Source organism: Lissotriton helveticus, chromosome 9, assembly GCF_964261635.1.
Source record: "Lissotriton helveticus chromosome 9, aLisHel1.1, whole genome shotgun sequence".
Taxonomy (NCBI): Eukaryota; Metazoa; Chordata; class Amphibia; order Caudata; family Salamandridae; genus Lissotriton; species Lissotriton helveticus.
In genome coordinates this window covers 793,334,822-793,352,703 of record NC_136070.1, presented here as the reverse complement: position 1 = coordinate 793,352,703, position 17,882 = coordinate 793,334,822, and the positions used below count along the sequence as shown (strand labels likewise).

Sequence of the window (17,882 nt, the reverse complement as noted above, 5' to 3'; positions counted from 1 at the left end):
ATGTAAGACCGGAATCCCCAATGATTCCTTTATCACCAATATTGTTCAGGAGTTTAACCTCCGTTTTGTCTTTATTGAGTTTATACCCAGAAACCTTGGAAAATTCTTCAATGACAGACATGAGCGCAGGTATTGCCTCCTCAGCTCTCTCGGACAGAACAAGCACATCGTCTGCATATGCCGTTAATTTAACCGTGCAGTCTCCAAATGGAATGCCTACGATGTTAGGGTCATTTCTTATATGATATAAGAACGGCTCGATTGCCAATAAGAACAATGAGGGAGATAGGGGGCATCCCTGCCTCGTGCCCTGTTTCAGACAAAAGGCGGAAGAGAAAGATCCACCAGCCCTCACTCTCGCTGACGGGCAGCAGTATAAGGACATTACTAGTCTTGTAAATGTTTCCCCTAAGTTAAACTTGTGAAGGACTGCTTCAAGGAAGGACCAGTCAACCTTCTCAAAGGCTTTTTCAGCATCCAGTGTTATTGCTGCTGTGGGTGTACCTAGTAATTTCGCCTTTTCTAAAACATGTGCCAGAATCCTTGTATTATCACTGGACAACCTATTTTTAAGGAAGCCTGCCTGAGATGGATGGACTAACTGGGGAAGGACCTTCTGGAGGCGGGCGGACAGTATCATAGCCAGGATCTTACTGTCTATATTAATCAATGAAATAGGTCTATAATTTTTTGGGAGCGACGGGTCTTTCCCATCTTTGGGAATTACTGCAATTATTGCTTCTGCCAGTGTGCCTCTGACCTCGCCTGAGTCATTAATTTCTTGAAATAGATGTAGGAGGGGCTCCACTAGTAGGGAGGGAAAGGTTTTGTAAAATTTAGCCGTGAACCCATCCGGACCTGGTGCCTTCCCTGATTTCAGACTTTTAATTGCATTTCCTATTTCTAGAGCACTAATCGGGCCATTAAGACTGGTCTGTTCCTCAGCAGAGAGTTGTGGAAGATCACATTCATCTAGGTAACACTTAATCTTGTCTTCCTCCACTGTTTTATTCTTCGCATAAAGGTCTTCATAGAATACTCTGAACACCTCTGTTATTTTATCCGGATCCGAATGTGAGGATCCTAAGGTATCGTTAATGACACTAATCGAATTTTTTTGGATTTTAAACTTCAAGTATGAGGCTAGACTCTTACCAGCTTTATTAGAATCGCAGATCTTAAACCTCCTTCTCTTATCAAGCCAGACTCCCGCTCTCTCGCTAACTATTTTATTGTATTCGTATTTTTTATTTGCCAAAGCATGAAGAGACACATCATCTCTATCTGTCAAATGTTTACTCTCTAGGTTTACAATTTCACTCTCCAAGGACTCCAGTTTTGCGTTGTAATTTTTGTTCATTGCTGATCTGATTTTGATACACACCCCCCTTAGGGTACTTTTCAAGGCCTCCCATCTAATGAGATCAGATGTGTCCCCCTCTTTGTTGTCCTGCAGATATGAAGAGATCGCCTCTTGTATTGTGTCCCGATGCTGATCATTACTGAGAATTTCGTCATTCAGGCGCCAAGACGTCTGACGAGAGGAGGGTTTGACATTAGCTATGGATAAGGAGATGCAAGAGTGGTCAGACATTACTCGGGGTTCTATGGTAGTAGGCTCAATTCTAGGGACTCCGTTCTGTGATATGAGGATGTAATCGATTCGGGAGTACGAATCATGTGGTGCGGAGTAAAAAGTGTAGTCTCTCCCTGTGGGATTTTGAAGCCTCCACGCATCTACCAAGTGAAAGCGTTGACATAAATTGATAAAGGCTTTATGTGATTTATTTGTTTTGAAGGGACAGTGGGAGTCTCTATCCAACGTTGCATCCATAGGGAGATTGAAATCTCCGGCCAGTATGTGAACAGCATTATCCGGGATATTTTCAATATGCTTATTCACAACTTCCCAAAAATTAAGGTCGCTAGTGTTAGGAGCATATATGTTCGTGACATAAAACTCTGTATTGTCCCTACTCAGCTTGGCCGTGACCCACCTCCCGTCATCACTCGCTTCGGAGGACAAAAGCTCTATCTTAGATTTCTTTGCCACAAGTATCAAGACACCATTCTTTTTGTGCACAGCCTCTGCACCCACAACCTCATTATAAAACTTATTCCTCAGGTGGTAAAACTGCTTAGATTCAAGTTTCGTTTCTTGTAACAAAACAATGTCACCTCTCAATCTCCGTATATAGTCTAAAATCTTTTGCCTCTTGACAGGTTGGTTCAGTCCTTTAACATTAAGAGATAATATCTTCAGCTTGTCCACATTACATACCCCCAACGGAGTATTAATTGTACTATGTGACATCAGCAGGTCGTACCATCATAGCGAAAATTATATATCTCACATGGTACAAACAGTAGCATGACAGAGAGACAGAGATCCTCAAGGTCTATAAGGCCCATATATACGATAGTGCGATAAGAGAGCCCACATCCTTCCCCACCACCAAGCATTAAGACAATAAAAAATACGCAAGCACAAAGAAGCAAAAGCAAAAAACATAGAACACACATCCTAACCCAGAGTCCCCTCATCCCCCCACCCTCCCCACCCCACCTGTACGTAGTAGGCATGGTGACTGAAGAGAGATTGCAGTGCCTCCTCCCCGTGCGTGTACATTTCAGAACAAGTATGGAACAAATTAACTCCCACAGCCGACCTGCGGATTGCTACTAACTATGGCAATTTATGCAAAGCAACGGTCTAGGGACCAACAACTAGGGACTTCTTGAGAAAGAAGCGTGATTATCCTAGTTACCTGTTGATCTTAGGGCGAATTAAGAAAACAACAACAATATCAACTGTCATAGCCCTTCGGAATACTAAATGGTAAGCGTACCAACTTGTGAGCAGATATTCATTACCTGACGAACATTATACTAGCAGGCATTGATAGAACATTCTCTTTATCCAAAAGATCAATAGCAATTGCAAACATCGCAAAAGCCACTACGTTGTAAGAGAACTTAAGCAAAGTTTAGTACTGTCAATACCCCTCCATATTGAGGGAAAGGAACACATATGAAAGTTGCATGGAAAAACGTGGATGAATATCGATCACTTGTAACCTGAGCCGGAAGCCTGGTCTGCTGAGCCTTCGGGGTTGCTCGTTTCCATGTCTAGGTCTCCAGGGCCATCCAACATGCGTTTCAGTTTCAGGGGGTCTGAAAAGATGTGTGGAGAACCTTGGATAATCACACGATACTTAGCTGGGCCCATAAAACCATATTGGAAACCTCTTTTCTTCAACAGCGGTCGGAGTGCCAAGAACGCTTTCCTAACATCAACTGTCTCTTTGCTAAAATCCTGCAAGATGTAGATTTTAGCCGATTTCCACAGGATATGGTTGTTTTTCCGCATGAAGCTGAGAATTTGCTCTACATGCTGGTAGCGTAGTGGCTTACATACAATAGCTCTAGGGCCTTTTTGAGTCTTATTTATCCTGCCCGGCACTCTGCGCCCTATCAAATTCCAACGGGTGAACAAAGGTCATGTTCGTAGCTTGGGTGAACCAGGATTCTAAGAAGGCCACACAGCTCCCATGTTGATCCTCCGAACCTTCTGGAATCCCAAAAATACGTAGATTCCCCCTCCTGTTCCTGTCTTCCAACTCCGCGAGTTTCCGTGTTGTTTGGGCCGCAGCTATGCACAGACGTTTGATGGCATCACATGACTTGACTTCCATGTCTTCGAGTTTGCTAATCCTCGATTCTGCTTCCAGCAGTTTTGCATTGGTGTCTCGGTTATCCTGCCTGATCGCCGCCACTTCCTCTTTGGTCGCTTTTGCCAGGTCCCTTAGCTCATCCAATCTGCTGAGTATCGGATCAATCCGGTCAGGGTTGTTCTTTCCCCCTTTGCTGGGCGAATTCGGATTCGACTGGTCAGATTTAAGCCTCTTAAAGCTTTTCGCTAGCTCTTTATTATCTGCCATGGCTGTTTGTGGCGTAGACTCCTTTAAGCGTAGTGGTTGGTCTTCCTATACTGCCAGCCGCCCTTTATGGATTGCTTACACTCGCTGGTCACTCCGATACCTTCTTCCAGCTTAATACAATTAGATGAACAGTTACCAGATAAAACCACCTAAGAGCTGATATGATGGTCGCTCTATCTGTTCGCTCCAGTGGTTGCTAATCACCGTGAGGAAGTGCGCACATTCAAATGATGCCGTAAGCTTGCGCCGCCATTTTGGAAGCCACCATTTGCGTGGAGCCTTGCACTAATGGAGACACGCTATCAGCTCCCTTATTGTAATTAACGTAAATTGCGGCACGAAGAGCTTGATTTTTAAGTCTATAACTTCATGGTGCAGCCCAGGATTCAGACATAGGTTTACAGGTTCCCCATCATTGATTCAGCAACCATTTATACAGCAAGGCAGACCCTGCTTTCATGTGCCACAACAATCACAGCCATTTACTATGGAGCCGTTTCCATTTTAATACCACACTGCTGCATTGCGATGAATGCGTTTGCGCCAGCCGTTACTGATCGGAAGGGCGAGCCGACCTTGTTTCCTCTCCTCACAGCGGGCGCCGGTAGACAGCAGCGCCAAAATCAGACATTATCCTTCCCACTTTTAGGACACCCTCCTTTGGACATTAGCGGCCCACAGCTGTTATTTCGCTCACTGGCTGCAGATCGGCGCTAAATACAGTCTATTCCTCGTGTGCCGATGCATACCCATGAAGAGCAGGGAGTCCTCGCTCAAGAAGTAATGCGAGCCGCCATTTTGTGTGCGCGAGTAGCGCTAGCGTTTTCTCACGGGTCTAATGTCTTCCGTTAGCGGTTGTATTTACTCACGATTCCCCCTGAGTTCAGCCTTTCCACCTCTGCTCCCAGTGATCACTCCCGACTCCAGTCAGGATCATGTGTTTCATCCGCCGACACTCTGGGCAGCCACGTGGTCTTCTCGTCCGCCTCACTCGCTGCAGCCTCCGGGACGGAGCACTCGGAGCAGCCGAAACACCACTTCCCAGCCACAGATATCCACGGGCATACTCTCTAAATGCTCCCCTCACATTCCGGAGACCGATTCCACGACATGCATCGGTGTTGGAGCGGTAAGATGCGTTCCACCTTCATTTATCGATCTCCGCACGGGCAGAGAGAATCACAGAGCCGCCATCTCTCTCGGCGTCCAAACCACGCCCCCGTGATACAACATTATTTTAAAGTTAAAGCCAGACCTAATGTTGCCAGTGCTTGTTCAACCTTGACATTCCAGCGAAGTTTAGCCCGATCTCAAACCATAATAAGTTTCGCAGATCATATTTGTTTCGCAGATCATATTTCAAGTTCGGCTCGTGTCTCTCGAATACAGAACACGCTTCTGTTTCAGTCTAGCTATTGCTCATGATCAGTTTCAGTTTAATACCACACTGTTCTTTACCTCCACATTCCTCTGCTGCTCCACGTCCCTGACAAAGCAACACAAGCATTTGCAAAGCTAGCTGGTCCGATTTATGTGCCAGCCTTTTGACTTTGTCAATGCATAAGCTTTGTCAATGCATGTTGGTTTTTGTAAAACTTTATTATTTGGAACTAACCGTTACCTTAACCCCATGCCATGGCGCCCCACTGAGAACAAATGCTCTTTCCTTCCAGTTATAGCAGTTGTGTAAGGCTAAATGAGAAGAGTTAATATAACACCCAGGATAATGTGCTGCATGGCTAAATACTTTTAAGATGCTAAGGGCGAGACCTTTGCATTGCAAATGCTTGTTATGACCATGTTAAGTATAAAATCACATCCCAAGATGGTCAGATTGTCATCCCTTTTTGAAATAACTGCTTTCTCATTTCATGAACTTGTCAGCAAGTTCAGTGCATAAAAGCATCTATCCCAAGATGGCTGACGGTCTTCTAGTTCATTAAAATGCTAGTTAAAATATTAAACCGCACCATATAGGGGTTAAAGCAGGATCTGTTATTTAATATGAATGGTACACCAACACATATTTTTCTTTAAAAAACAACAATACCTCTTTTCAACGTCTTGAAAGTTAATGTTCGAGTGTCTCCTGGGGTCCTTTAGTTGATGTGCACTTCATAAATTGAAAGACTTAGGGAAAATGATCTGCATCAATAGTTTTGCAGCATAATATGTATTACCTAAAGAAGTATTGGATGTTCTTCTGAAGGTTATTTGCACCAAAGTTAGGACCCAAAAAATGGCACACCAACATATTTCCTTTAAAGTTATTATATCACTGACCTCCTCGATATCTGTAACTTTTCTGTGCCAAACCTTTTTATGAAGAGTCCCTATTACTAGATCGCAGTATAAAGCAAACCATGTGAATATGTACCAGTTATCAAGGTGCTAAGCTATTGTTTCAAAAAGTACCTTATTTAAATGTAACTCTACTGAGGAAGCCATTTTGTCCTCCACTTTATTCTTTCTAGAAAGACTTTCAGTCCTGTCACCAAAAATATGATAAATACGATGGAGTACTTATTCTTCCCAAGGAGAGCAGAGGAGAAAAGGGAATGCGATCTGATGAAGAACATAATATACTGTCTGCACCTTCAGAATCTCCCAGAAGAGTCTATTCAGGGTAGAGTCAAAGAACATAGAAACTGTGTCACAGCAGATGTCACTGGTCACACTGAACCCCTTATCCAAGTGTAATGTCCATGTGTAAAGAATGCACTACAAATATTCTTTAAGATTATATCTGATTTCTTATCAACAGGAGTTGTTTTTTCAAAAATAACTTCTAATTGCAGTGACTTGCATGATGAGTTGTTACTATTACTGTAACTCGAATCAGGATACCATACAGCTGATGTGATTTGGGTATTAGAATGAGCCATGCTCTTGCCGCTAAGTATTTCTTACCTATTGTCTCCATGTTTTTTCTTTCATTTGCCTGTAGATTGCATAATCTGAGCCTGGTGATGAAGTTTGTCACTTATATTATTTTTCTCTCTCATTCAGGGTTTATCACAATGACTCCTCAGCTATTTATTAATTACAAAATGAAATCTGTAGCCCACCTTCCCTGGAGAATGTTGACATACAAAGCCCTCAACACTTTCATTGACGACCTCTTCGCTTTTGTCATCCGGATGCCAATGATGTACCGGATAGGCTGCCTGCGAGATGGTAAGGGAATGCGATTTGATGAATCCTATCACTATACTGGAAGTTAATCTGTTTGATGGTACAGGACTGTTTTTCAGAATGCAGAGGTGTGATATGTTTCGTGCAATCTGTTTTAAAACAAATTTTGAAGGTTCCAGTTACTGTATTTTTATTTTTTTTTAATAAATCCATTCATGTTATCCCTTTTGGCTCCTTAAAGCGACATATTTATAATGGCATACTATTACAATTGTAATTGTAGTTTTTACAGACTGATTTATCATTTTGTTATTATACAATCTCCACAAGCCTAAGTCTCTCCCATGAGAGCTTTTAAGTTCCTTTGTTCTTCATAGGGGCATGGCACTGGTGTATATTGGAGTAGTGTCTAGTGACCCTCCTGTTGGTTCCCATGACAAGCTAGTGATTAAGAAATGTTTACCATGATAGTTCTCCAGTATTGGATCTTTCATAGATTCGAATGCTTGAATCATCCCAGTCGTCCTAGTGGGAGTCCCAAGGTATACATATAAAAACAGTTGATAAAATTACCATAGGCTACCATGCAATGAAAAGTCATGATAGTTATTGATGTCTGTGTTTGATTGTTGCATCAGTGTTGTTAGTACTGACACAACAAGCTTTCAATCCTAGATGTCAGCCTGAACATCTGGGAAACCTCCTGTTAGCGCACTTTGTACAATAAAGTAATGCATAGTAGGATGCAACATCCACTTCTGATTCATGAACTGCGCCGACACACTCGCCCCTTCAAGAAAGCCACCACAAGGCACAGCAAGAAAGCAAGATGATTCACCCGTGCACTCCAGGAATACAGAAGCTCCTGCAGACAACTCGAAAAGACATGGAGGAATAACAAAACCCCGGAACCACGCGCCGCCTACAACGCAGCCACCACCTAACACCACCAACTCATGATAAAATCTCACCAAGACCGAATCCTCTCCAATGCACACAACACCAAAGAGCTCTTCTTCATCATCAATGAGTTCACCAAACCCTAAAGAGAAACAGACGTCCATCCTCTCCCAAGCCCTCTCTAACAAACTCAGCACTTTCTTCCACCACAAGATCAAGATGATCTATGAATACTCCGACAACCCAGACCACCTCACTGCTCCAGCCCCCCTCATGCGACACCACCCAACAGACCCTGCACAAATGAGATCCCGCTCACAACAGAAAGCACCTTGAAGACCATGAAAAGCATCCACTCCGGAGCACCCTCAGCCTCTGCCCACACTCCTTCATTGCACCTGAACTACGTCGGACAATCAATTGCTGCTTCGAAACCGCCACCTTCCCCGACGACTGGAAACATGCCAAAGTCAACCCCCTCCTGAAGAAACCCACCATGGACCCATCGAACCTCAAGAACTTCAGGCCCATCTCCCTGCTTCCCTTCGCAGCCAAGGTCATTGAAAAGACCGTCAACACCCAGCTAAAAAACTTCATTGAAGCTAACAACGTCTTGGACATCTCCCAATCCGGATTCTGAAGCAACCACAGCACCGAGACCGCCCTACTTGCTGCCACGGACGACATCCGCTCCCTCATCGACCAGAGCAAAACTGCAGCCCTCAAACCTCCAGACCTCTCAGCCACATTCAAAACCGTCTCCCACCGCACCCTTGCCTCCAGTCTCCACGACGCTGGCATCCACGGCAAGGCCCACGACTGGATCCGTTCCTTCCTCCCTGGCAGGACTCAGCGGGTCAGACTCCCTTCCTACCTCTCGGAACTGACTGAGACCAACTGTGCAGTGACCCAGGGCTCCTCCCTCAGCCCCACCCTGTCCAACGTCTACTTGGCCACCATCGCCAGGAACTACGGGCTCATCATCGTCTGCTACGCCGACGACACGCAGTTGATCCTCTCCCTCACCAACAAGCCCAACTTCACCAGACACCACTTCCAAGAAGGGATGAAAGCCGTCTTCACCTAAATGAAAAACAGCTGCCTGAAACTCAACTCAGAAAAGATAGAAGTCCTCATTCTTGGCACCACCCCCTTCGCATAGAACCACCCCTCGTGGCCGTCTGCCCTCGAATAACACCCAACCCTGACGGACCACTCACGAAACTTCAGCATCATACTAGACTCATCACTCACAATGAACCACCAGATCAACGCGTCTCCTCGACCTGCTTCAACACCCTCCGCCTGCGTCGAAAGACTTTTAGATGGATCCCAACCGAAACCAGAAAAACTGTCATGCATGCACTCAGCTGCAGACTAGGCTACGGCACTGCTCTGTATGCTGTGATCAGCAAACTCCTTGGCAAACTCCTTCGCAAACTCCGGACTGTCCAAAACACCGCAGCCAGACTGATCCTCAACATCCCTCCCTCGCAGCCACAGTACCCAACACCTCCCTGATCTCTACTGTCTTCCAGTCAAAAGAAGAATAACCTTCAAACTTCTCACCAGTCATACAAGGCACTTCACAACACCAGACCAGTATACATGAACAACCCCCTCTCCTTCCACACACCCAAAGACACCTCTGGTCTACCTGGCTTAATTAATGTGAAGGTCGATTCTTCCACTTGATAGCCAAATTATCCATATCCATACTTCCATGCTAATATTATAAAGAGAGAGCCCAAACCTTTGAGGCGGGTAATCTCAGTAACCACAGCACCAATCACAACACCCAATACAGCGTTGGAAAGGGCAGTTGCAGCAGAAGGACATAGGCTATGCAGACGGCCACCATTTGTTTTTTTGCAGAGTTTTATATAGCGCGAACTTGACCTGAACTGAATCAGGTATCAGAGCGCATTACATAGCACCAGTTATGTTACATGAGGACACACATTCATTTTTGTTAGGAACGAGGAGATTAAGTGATTAGCCCAGAATCACAGGATGTTTGGCGTCGTTACCAAGACTCTAACCCAGATCCCCAGGTCCGAGGTCGAGCGCCTTAGCCGTTAGGCCAACTCTTCTATACATTTAAAAGGTAAAAGAACCGTGCCAGCAAAGTAGTCCCATGTGGGCGTGTCTGCGTTGTGCTGTGGGCGTGGGCTGGGGGCGTGACAAACGCTGGGAGCGTGTGCCCGCTCTTCATGCCATGTGAGTCGTACATACAAGCGCCAATTACGTTGCTGCGCAGCGTCAAGGGGCACGCTGGGGGGTGAGAAACGCTGGGGGCGTGTGTCCGGCCTTCATGCCATGTGAACGCAATTGCGCCGCATCAAGGGGCACGCTGGGGGCGTGTGCTACGTTCCGCCCTTCATGCCATGTGGGTCGTACATTAATCAGAAGATCGTCTGCTGTGGCCGTGACAAACGCGTTCACCTGGAGGCCTGGTAAGTAACATTACTGCAGCCTCTCCTGCGCGCTGTTACTGAACTCTCATTCAACGAAATTACACGCGCCTGCTACCATCAACCAGGGCTCTAGCTAGGCTCAGGCGGCGGATCAGTACACTAATTACACGCGCCTGATAACATCAACCGGGGCTGCAGCTGGGCTTCAAGCGGGGGAACACGCAAATGAGCGTGTCTGCGGGGACAATTACTGCAGCCTCTCCTACTTGCTGTCACTCAACTCTCTCATTAAACGGATTTACCCGCGGCTGATAACTCTCTCATTCAACGACATTACACGCGCCTGCTAACATCAACCAGGGCTGTAGCCGGGCTCAGGCGGCGGATCACTTCACCAATTACACGCGCCTGCTAACATCAACCAGGGCTGCAGCTGGGCCTTCTCCGTCCCTATTCTAATGAAACAAAAAATGTTGTCCTACCCATGCCCCCAAGTGTGCTGGACCAGGGCAGGGGAGCCTTCAAAGAACCAGCAGCCTGCAGATCTGTCGCCCCTAGAACAGAGAAAAAATACAAGCATTCCTCGAAGGATCCAGCATATATCCAGGGATCCGTACCAGCTGACTCCATTATAACATCAACAGCAAGGAAAAGGGCCAACATCTACAAACTCAGGGCCAACTCCAGACAAAGAAAGTAAGAGGCTAGACCTCATGGGGAGGAAAGTAGAGAGGTATGCGGCAATTCACTGGCGCATTGCAAACTCCAATACCCTAATAAACAGGCATGCCTATCAGCACTGGGAGGAGATCGGGCAGCTGCTCAAGCATCTCCCTGAACAATACCAACTAAGGGCTACACACCTGGTGGAGGAAGGCAAAAACATGGCCAACACCTGCCTAAAGTCGGCCCTGGATGCAGCAGACACATCCAGCAGGTTTCTGATGATTGGAGTGACGGAGAGAGAGCACAGCACACCTGGCTCAGAATCTCCGGTTTCAAACCAGAGGTACAGAACAATATTCTCAACACGCCCTTCAACGGGGAACAACTGTTTGGGACCCCAGTTGACGAGAAACTGTCACAACTCAAAAAGGATAATGAATCTGCAAGATCCATGGGAGCACTGCAGTTGAGGGAATGAGAAGGGGCACACCCTCAAGGAGACCGGGTGGCAAAGGAGGAAGCTAACCGGGAACATCGCACCAAGCCTTCCAGCAGACATATCAAGAAAGCAACCAGGGGCAACAGCAGAGTCAGCAGCAGCAAACCTGGCAGTACCAACCAAGAGGCCAGTCCTTTCGGGGGCTTCTGAACGGACGGGAACAAACAAGAAGGGGGGGGCGCCACCCACCTCAAAGTGACTCCGTTGTACCAAATTTGGTCCCCCCAAACAATATCTCTAGAGGGGCAGCAAAGCAAAAGACTAAAAAAAACAAACAAAGAAAAGATCCCCGACCATGTAACGCCGGTAGGAGGCAGACAAAAAAATTTCTTCCAGGAATGAAAGAAGATAACGGACAAATGGATACTCAACATCATACAGTTCAGGTACTGTATAGAGCTGGAAAAAACACCACCAAACAGGAGGCCAACCAACAAAACACGCTCACAAAGAGAGCTTGCGCTCCTTCTGCTGGAGACACAAGAACTACTCCACAAGGAGGCAATAGAAAAAGTGCCATACAAAGAAAGAAACAAGGGAGTGTACTCCAACTACTTCCTATTACCAAAAGTGGACCAAACGTTATGACCCATCCTAGATCTACGGGTCTTAAACAAATAAATAAAAACTCAAAAATTCAAAATGACATCCCTACAGGAGGTTAACCCACAAATATGACACAGGGATTTCATGTCCACTATAGACCTCAAAGATGCCTACCTACACATTCCCATGAACCAAAAGCACAAACATCTACTGAGATTTGCCATCAACAAAGTGCACTACCAGTTCACAGTCCTAGCCTTTGGACTATAATCCGCACCAAGGGTCTTCACAAAATGCCTAGCAGCAGTAGCGGCGCACCTACGAAGGCAAGGAAGGCAAGGAATACATGTATATCCCTACCTACAACCAATGCAAACTACATGCTCTGCGGTTCACGCACACGCTAACAGAGCTAGGTTTTTCGGTACATTGGGAAAGTCCTCCATAGAACCAGAACAGGTGAAGATCTTTCTGGGCGCACAGATCAACACCATCCAAGGCAAAGTGTCCCCAAGAGAGAAGAGAACCTCCGCCATACTGAAGGAGACACGTCAATACCGGAAAGGGCAAGCTCCTGTGGTGAGCAAGTTCGTGGGTATGATGGCATCCTGCATACACCTGGTCCCCAATATTCAACTCCACATGAGACCATTCCAGGAATGGCTCTAACAGCAATGGTCACAGGCAACTGGGAGTTGGGAGGATCTAGTGGTTTTACGCACGCAGTGCAAGAGTAGATGACATGGTGGACCAAAGAGAACATAACAAAGGGGAAGCCATTTACACCAGCAACTCCAAGTGTGACCATCACAACAGACTCATCCCAGATGGGGTGGGGAGCGCACACGAACCAGCTCAAGGTGAGGGGTTTGTGAACGCAACAGATGCGGTCAAACACATCAACTACCTGGAACTGAAGACCGTGTTCCTAGCCTTAAAAGGCTTCCAGACGCAGCTGTACTGGCACAGGGTGTTGATACAGACAACACCACAACTATGTTCTACATCAACAAGCAGGGAGGAACACAATCAGCGGCACTATCAGGACTAGTGCAGGAGATATGGAGATGGGCCATCCCACTACAAATAGACCTCCTGCCGATACATCCACCAGGGAGGGACAACGTGGAAGCGGACAGACTCAGCAGACAGACATCAGCATCCCACGAGTGGGAGCTCAATCCACAGGAAACTCAATAGTTGTTCAAGAAGTGGGGGACCCCACAAATAGACGTGTTTGTAACACACCAGAATGCAAAATGCCAATACTTCACATCCAGACAGCCCGGTCAACAATCCCAAGGGAATGCCCTATGGATAAGCTGGTTGAAGACATTTGCCTACGCTTGTCCCCCAATACCACTGATGCACAGGGTGCTCAGCAAGTGCAAAACCAGCAACATGATGCTAATACTGGTAGCACCACAGTGGGCCAGGCAGTCCTGGTTCTCACCAATAGTTGAGATGGCACAGGAGCCACCAAACAAGTTCCCAAAAAGAAGAGACCTACTCTCAATGCAAAACGGAAGGGTGCTCCATCCAGAACCAGAGAGCCACAGCCTGGCTCCTGAAGATGTAGAGTTTGCACACCTGAAACTCCCGGAAAGCACACTGGCGGTGCTGCGGGAAGCAAGAAGGCCCACCACACGAAAGTGTTATGTGGCGAAATGGAAAAGGTTCACACAATGGTGCATCAGGGAAAAGCTCCAAAAGAAAACCACCAGGGAATCAACAGTGCTAAAATACTTAACACACTTGCTAAAGAGTAACCCACGCTACACTTCGCTATGAGTACATCTGGCAGCAATAGTAGCCTGTACTAGATGAGAAACAGGGAAAAGTTACTTTACATCCCAAGTGGTGAAAAGATTCCTGGAAGGGGCCAAACGTATCGCCCCTCCAAAAAGGATGTTTAACACAACTCATAAAGGCACAGTTCGAACTAATTCACAAGGCTTCTCTATATGTGCTCACCATAAAGACGGCTTTTCTGGTGGCAATCACCTCGCTACGCAGAGTGAGCGAGTTGTAAGCGCTAACGCTACAAGAACCCTACATTCAAATTCACAATGACAGGGTGGTCATGTGAACAGACACACATTTCATGCCAAAAGTGGTGTCAAAGTTCCACATCAGCCAAACAATAGAGATACCAAGTTTCTTCCAAAGACCACCCACAAGCGCAGAAAGAGCACTGCACACTCTGGACACTAGAAGAGCAGTGATACATTACATTGAAAGGACCAAAGATTGCAGGAAAACAAACAATTCTTTGTGTCTTTCACCAGCAGTTTCATGGGAAGACCAGTAACTAAGAACTCCCTTGCGCTATAGATCGCACAAACAATCCAATTCTGCCACAAGCAGGCAGGTCAAGAACTAAAAGGAGCAGCTCAAGACCACGCTACAAGAAAGAATGGAGCAACAATAGCGTTCCTAGCAAACACGCCCATCCAAGACATTTGGTATTTCCAAATGAGGTCGCACACTGCTCGTCCCATCAGCGTGTGACCCCGTAGCATGATGGTCGATGTAGTAGGTATCAGCGGGTGCGCTTCTACCCGAGTCTTGAGTCTTGAGGGTGTTCACTGGTGTGCTTGCCATCCCTGGACACGTGTTTCGCGGTTATTACCGCTCGTCAGCAGGGATTAGGCGTGTGCACGGGGTTGCTGCGTGGGCTGCCGAAAAAATTCATAAGTCCAGATACCTCTTATGGCGCGCAGGTGTGGAATCTCGAGGTCGTCACCTCCACCGGCTCAAGAGAGCCTGAATAAATAGTATTTCCAAATGAGGTCGCACACTGCTCGTCCCATCAGCGTGTGACCCCGGAGCATGATGGTCGATGTAGGTATCAGCGGGTGCGCTTCTACCCGAGTCTTGAGTCTTGAGGGTGTTCACTGATGTGCTTGCCATCCCTGGACACGTGTTTCGCGGTTATTACCGCTCGTCAGCAGGGATTAGGCGTGTGCACGTGGTTGCTGCGTGGGCTGCTGAAAATATTTGTAGGTCGAGATACCTCTTATGGCGCGCAGGTGCGGAATCTCGAGGTCGTCACCTCCGCCGGCTCAAGGGAGCCTGAATAAATAGTATTTCCAAATGAGGTCGCACACTGCTCGTCCCATCAGCATGTGACCCCGGAGCATGATGGTCGATGTAGTAGGTATCAGCGGGTGCGCTTCTACCCGAGTCTTTAGTCTTGAGGGTGTTCACTGATGGGCTTGCCATCCCTGGACACGTGTTTCGCGGTTATTACCACTCGTCAGCAGGGATTAGGCATGTGCACGGGATTGCTGCGTGGGCTGCTGAAAATATTTGTAGGTCGAGATACCTCTTATGGCGCGCAGGTGCGGAATCTCGAGGTCGTCACCTCCGCCGGCTCAAGGGAGCCTGAATAAATAGTATTTCCAAATGAGGTCGCACACTGCTCGTCCCATCAGCGTGTGACCCCGGAGCATGATGGTCGATGTAGTAGGTATCAGCGGGTGCGCTTCTACCCGAGTCCCTTCTTCTTTGAAGACACAATTCTTTGTGTCTTTCACCAGCAGTTTCATGGGAAGACCAGTAACTAAGAACACCCTTGCGCTATAGATCGCACAACCAATCCAATTCTGCCACAAGCAGGCAGGTCAAGAACTAAAAGGAGCAGCTCAAGACCACGCTACAAGAAAGAAAGGAGCAACAATAGCGTTCCTAGCAAACACGCCCATCCAAGACATTTGCATGGCAGCAACATGGGCTTCAGTGCACAGGTTCACTAAACACTACTGCGTGGATATACAGATGAACAAGGAAGAACAAGTAGGACAGAAAGTGCTTCAACATATATTCAACAACCAACGCTCATCTTCCACCCAGCCACCGCAAAAATAGCAAACCGCTACAAAATCTATGCACAGCGTAGTGAATCCAGAAAGATTCACACTGCAAAACGAATTGTTTCTTACCTGTCAGTGTAGTTTTGCAGCTTGAAGACTTTCTGGTTTCACTAGCGAACCCACCTCCGCCAGAAAGATGAGGCAGGAGGGAAGGATAAACGGAAAAAGGATAAATTATAATACAACCCAAACAAACAGAAGGAGAAAAAAAAATCCGAAGATGGCGTCCAGAGGTGGGAGCTTCCGGAGGAAGCGAGCAGACGTCACAGGACACCAAATGGTGGGACGTCGACACCCACCTGGGCCACGAAAAAAAAAAGACTGCAATTCCGGACCTAACCACTAGACCGCAGAATAATGCACAGCATAGTGAATCCATAAAGTCTTCAAGCTGCAAAACGACAACGACCGGTAAGAAACTATTTGTTACTTAAGTTTGGCAGATCGCTTGCGTCCTTCCAATGTTTGTGGAAGCACAGGTGATACAAAAGATGGAGCGGTTTAAACCACGGCATATGTTAAAATCATGTCTTTTTACATGGTATCTTCTAGTAGAAACCGGAAACACATGATTGGTTTTAGATCAGTTCTTTACCTTGAACGGAATTCCATTCACAGCAAACAGGCCAGGAAGGTCCTAAGGAAGGTAATCCTTAGCCTACGTCTATGCCTTGGCTCTGTCTCCGCTTTGGGTTCCACTGCAGATGCAACATCACAACACAGTATAATAGGCTACCCTAGCACACTCCTGCACCCTTCACAGAGACTGAGTTGCTCTCCTCTGATTATTTCCCTCAAAATTGTTGTCTAAAGAAGGGGTTAAAAGATATGTCCCCCCTTAAAATTTCAGGATTCAAATTGTGCCAGTCTTGTGTTAGACCCTGACAGATGTTGATCTCTGATCCGCACAATGTCTCTTTGATGCTTGCAGCCCAAAAATCCAGGTCATGCAACAGGTGCAACTGCATTCACACAAAGGTCATCATAAAGAGCATGAGACCAAGTTCTTCCTTGCAGGGGCTGAAGATGAACATTAAGGCAACAGGTATCATTTAAGGTCTTGTCCCACAACAGGTTCCTCTCCTGCTAGCATTTGACTAGTAAGTCTTGAAAACAGACTTCCTCCAAAGGGAAATCAAAATCAAAGAAGTAGTACAAGAAACACCACAAAAGGTAATTTCTGATGTCTGTCGTTCCAGGGGTAGGTCTTCCAGTCTTCAGCTCTGTTTCCCGACCCCACAGCGCTGATTTTGGAGAGCGATCCGGGCCCGTATTATGTAATGGAAGCACTGACCCTGTTTACACCACAGTGCACCTTTGAGGAGATACTCCAGGCACAAACAAGTAAAGTGTACTTTATTACAAACAGTCTGCTACCCCAGTGCTGCCACACTCTCATTCAATAAAATACAGAGCTGCTGCACTTTTAATAAAGGACAACAATCCTCCTGCTGGCAGTTGCAGTGAGAGACTGCAAGTACCTGCAAGGCGATGTATGGGGTGGGGTGGTCCAATGGACTCCTTTAGTTCCTTCCAGAGGACTGCCTCAGGGTTTGTACTGAGTGTCATATACCATTGTGCCACAGGGGCTCACAAAGCGGGAGCCCACTGTCTGTCTTCCAACCCTTGTTGCTGACCCCATGCATATGGTAGCCTTCACACACGTTTACTGATCCTTTTTGTCTACACTCTAGCTACCTCCTATGTGCCTTTGTCCCCAAGAAACAAACTGGGCACACTGACTGGGCTTCCAATGGTGGCTCTAGCACCGGTCCACCCTGCTCCAACTGGTTTTCTAGTGCAGACTGTGGGGCTGCTAGAGAATTTTGTGATTGTTCCAAAATTCAAGGCAATTCTCGTCAGGCATAGAGCTCCTCATCGTTTGAGGGAAGAGCCCATTTAA

The 17,882-nt window shown here is 46.7% G+C and overlaps 1 protein-coding gene across 1 annotated transcript in view; it reads left to right on the top strand.

Annotated features, from left to right (window-relative positions):
* CLPTM1 (CLPTM1 regulator of GABA type A receptor forward trafficking) overlaps window positions 1-17,882 on the top strand; it is a 423,589-nt gene that overhangs the window by 379,621 nt on the left and 26,086 nt on the right. Inside the window, exon 13 of the mRNA XM_078660927.1 lies at window positions 6,951-7,118. Within this exon, the coding sequence (XP_078517053.1) occupies window positions 6,951-7,118 (168 nt within the window). The remainder of the gene's footprint in view (window positions 1-6,950; window positions 7,119-17,882) is intronic.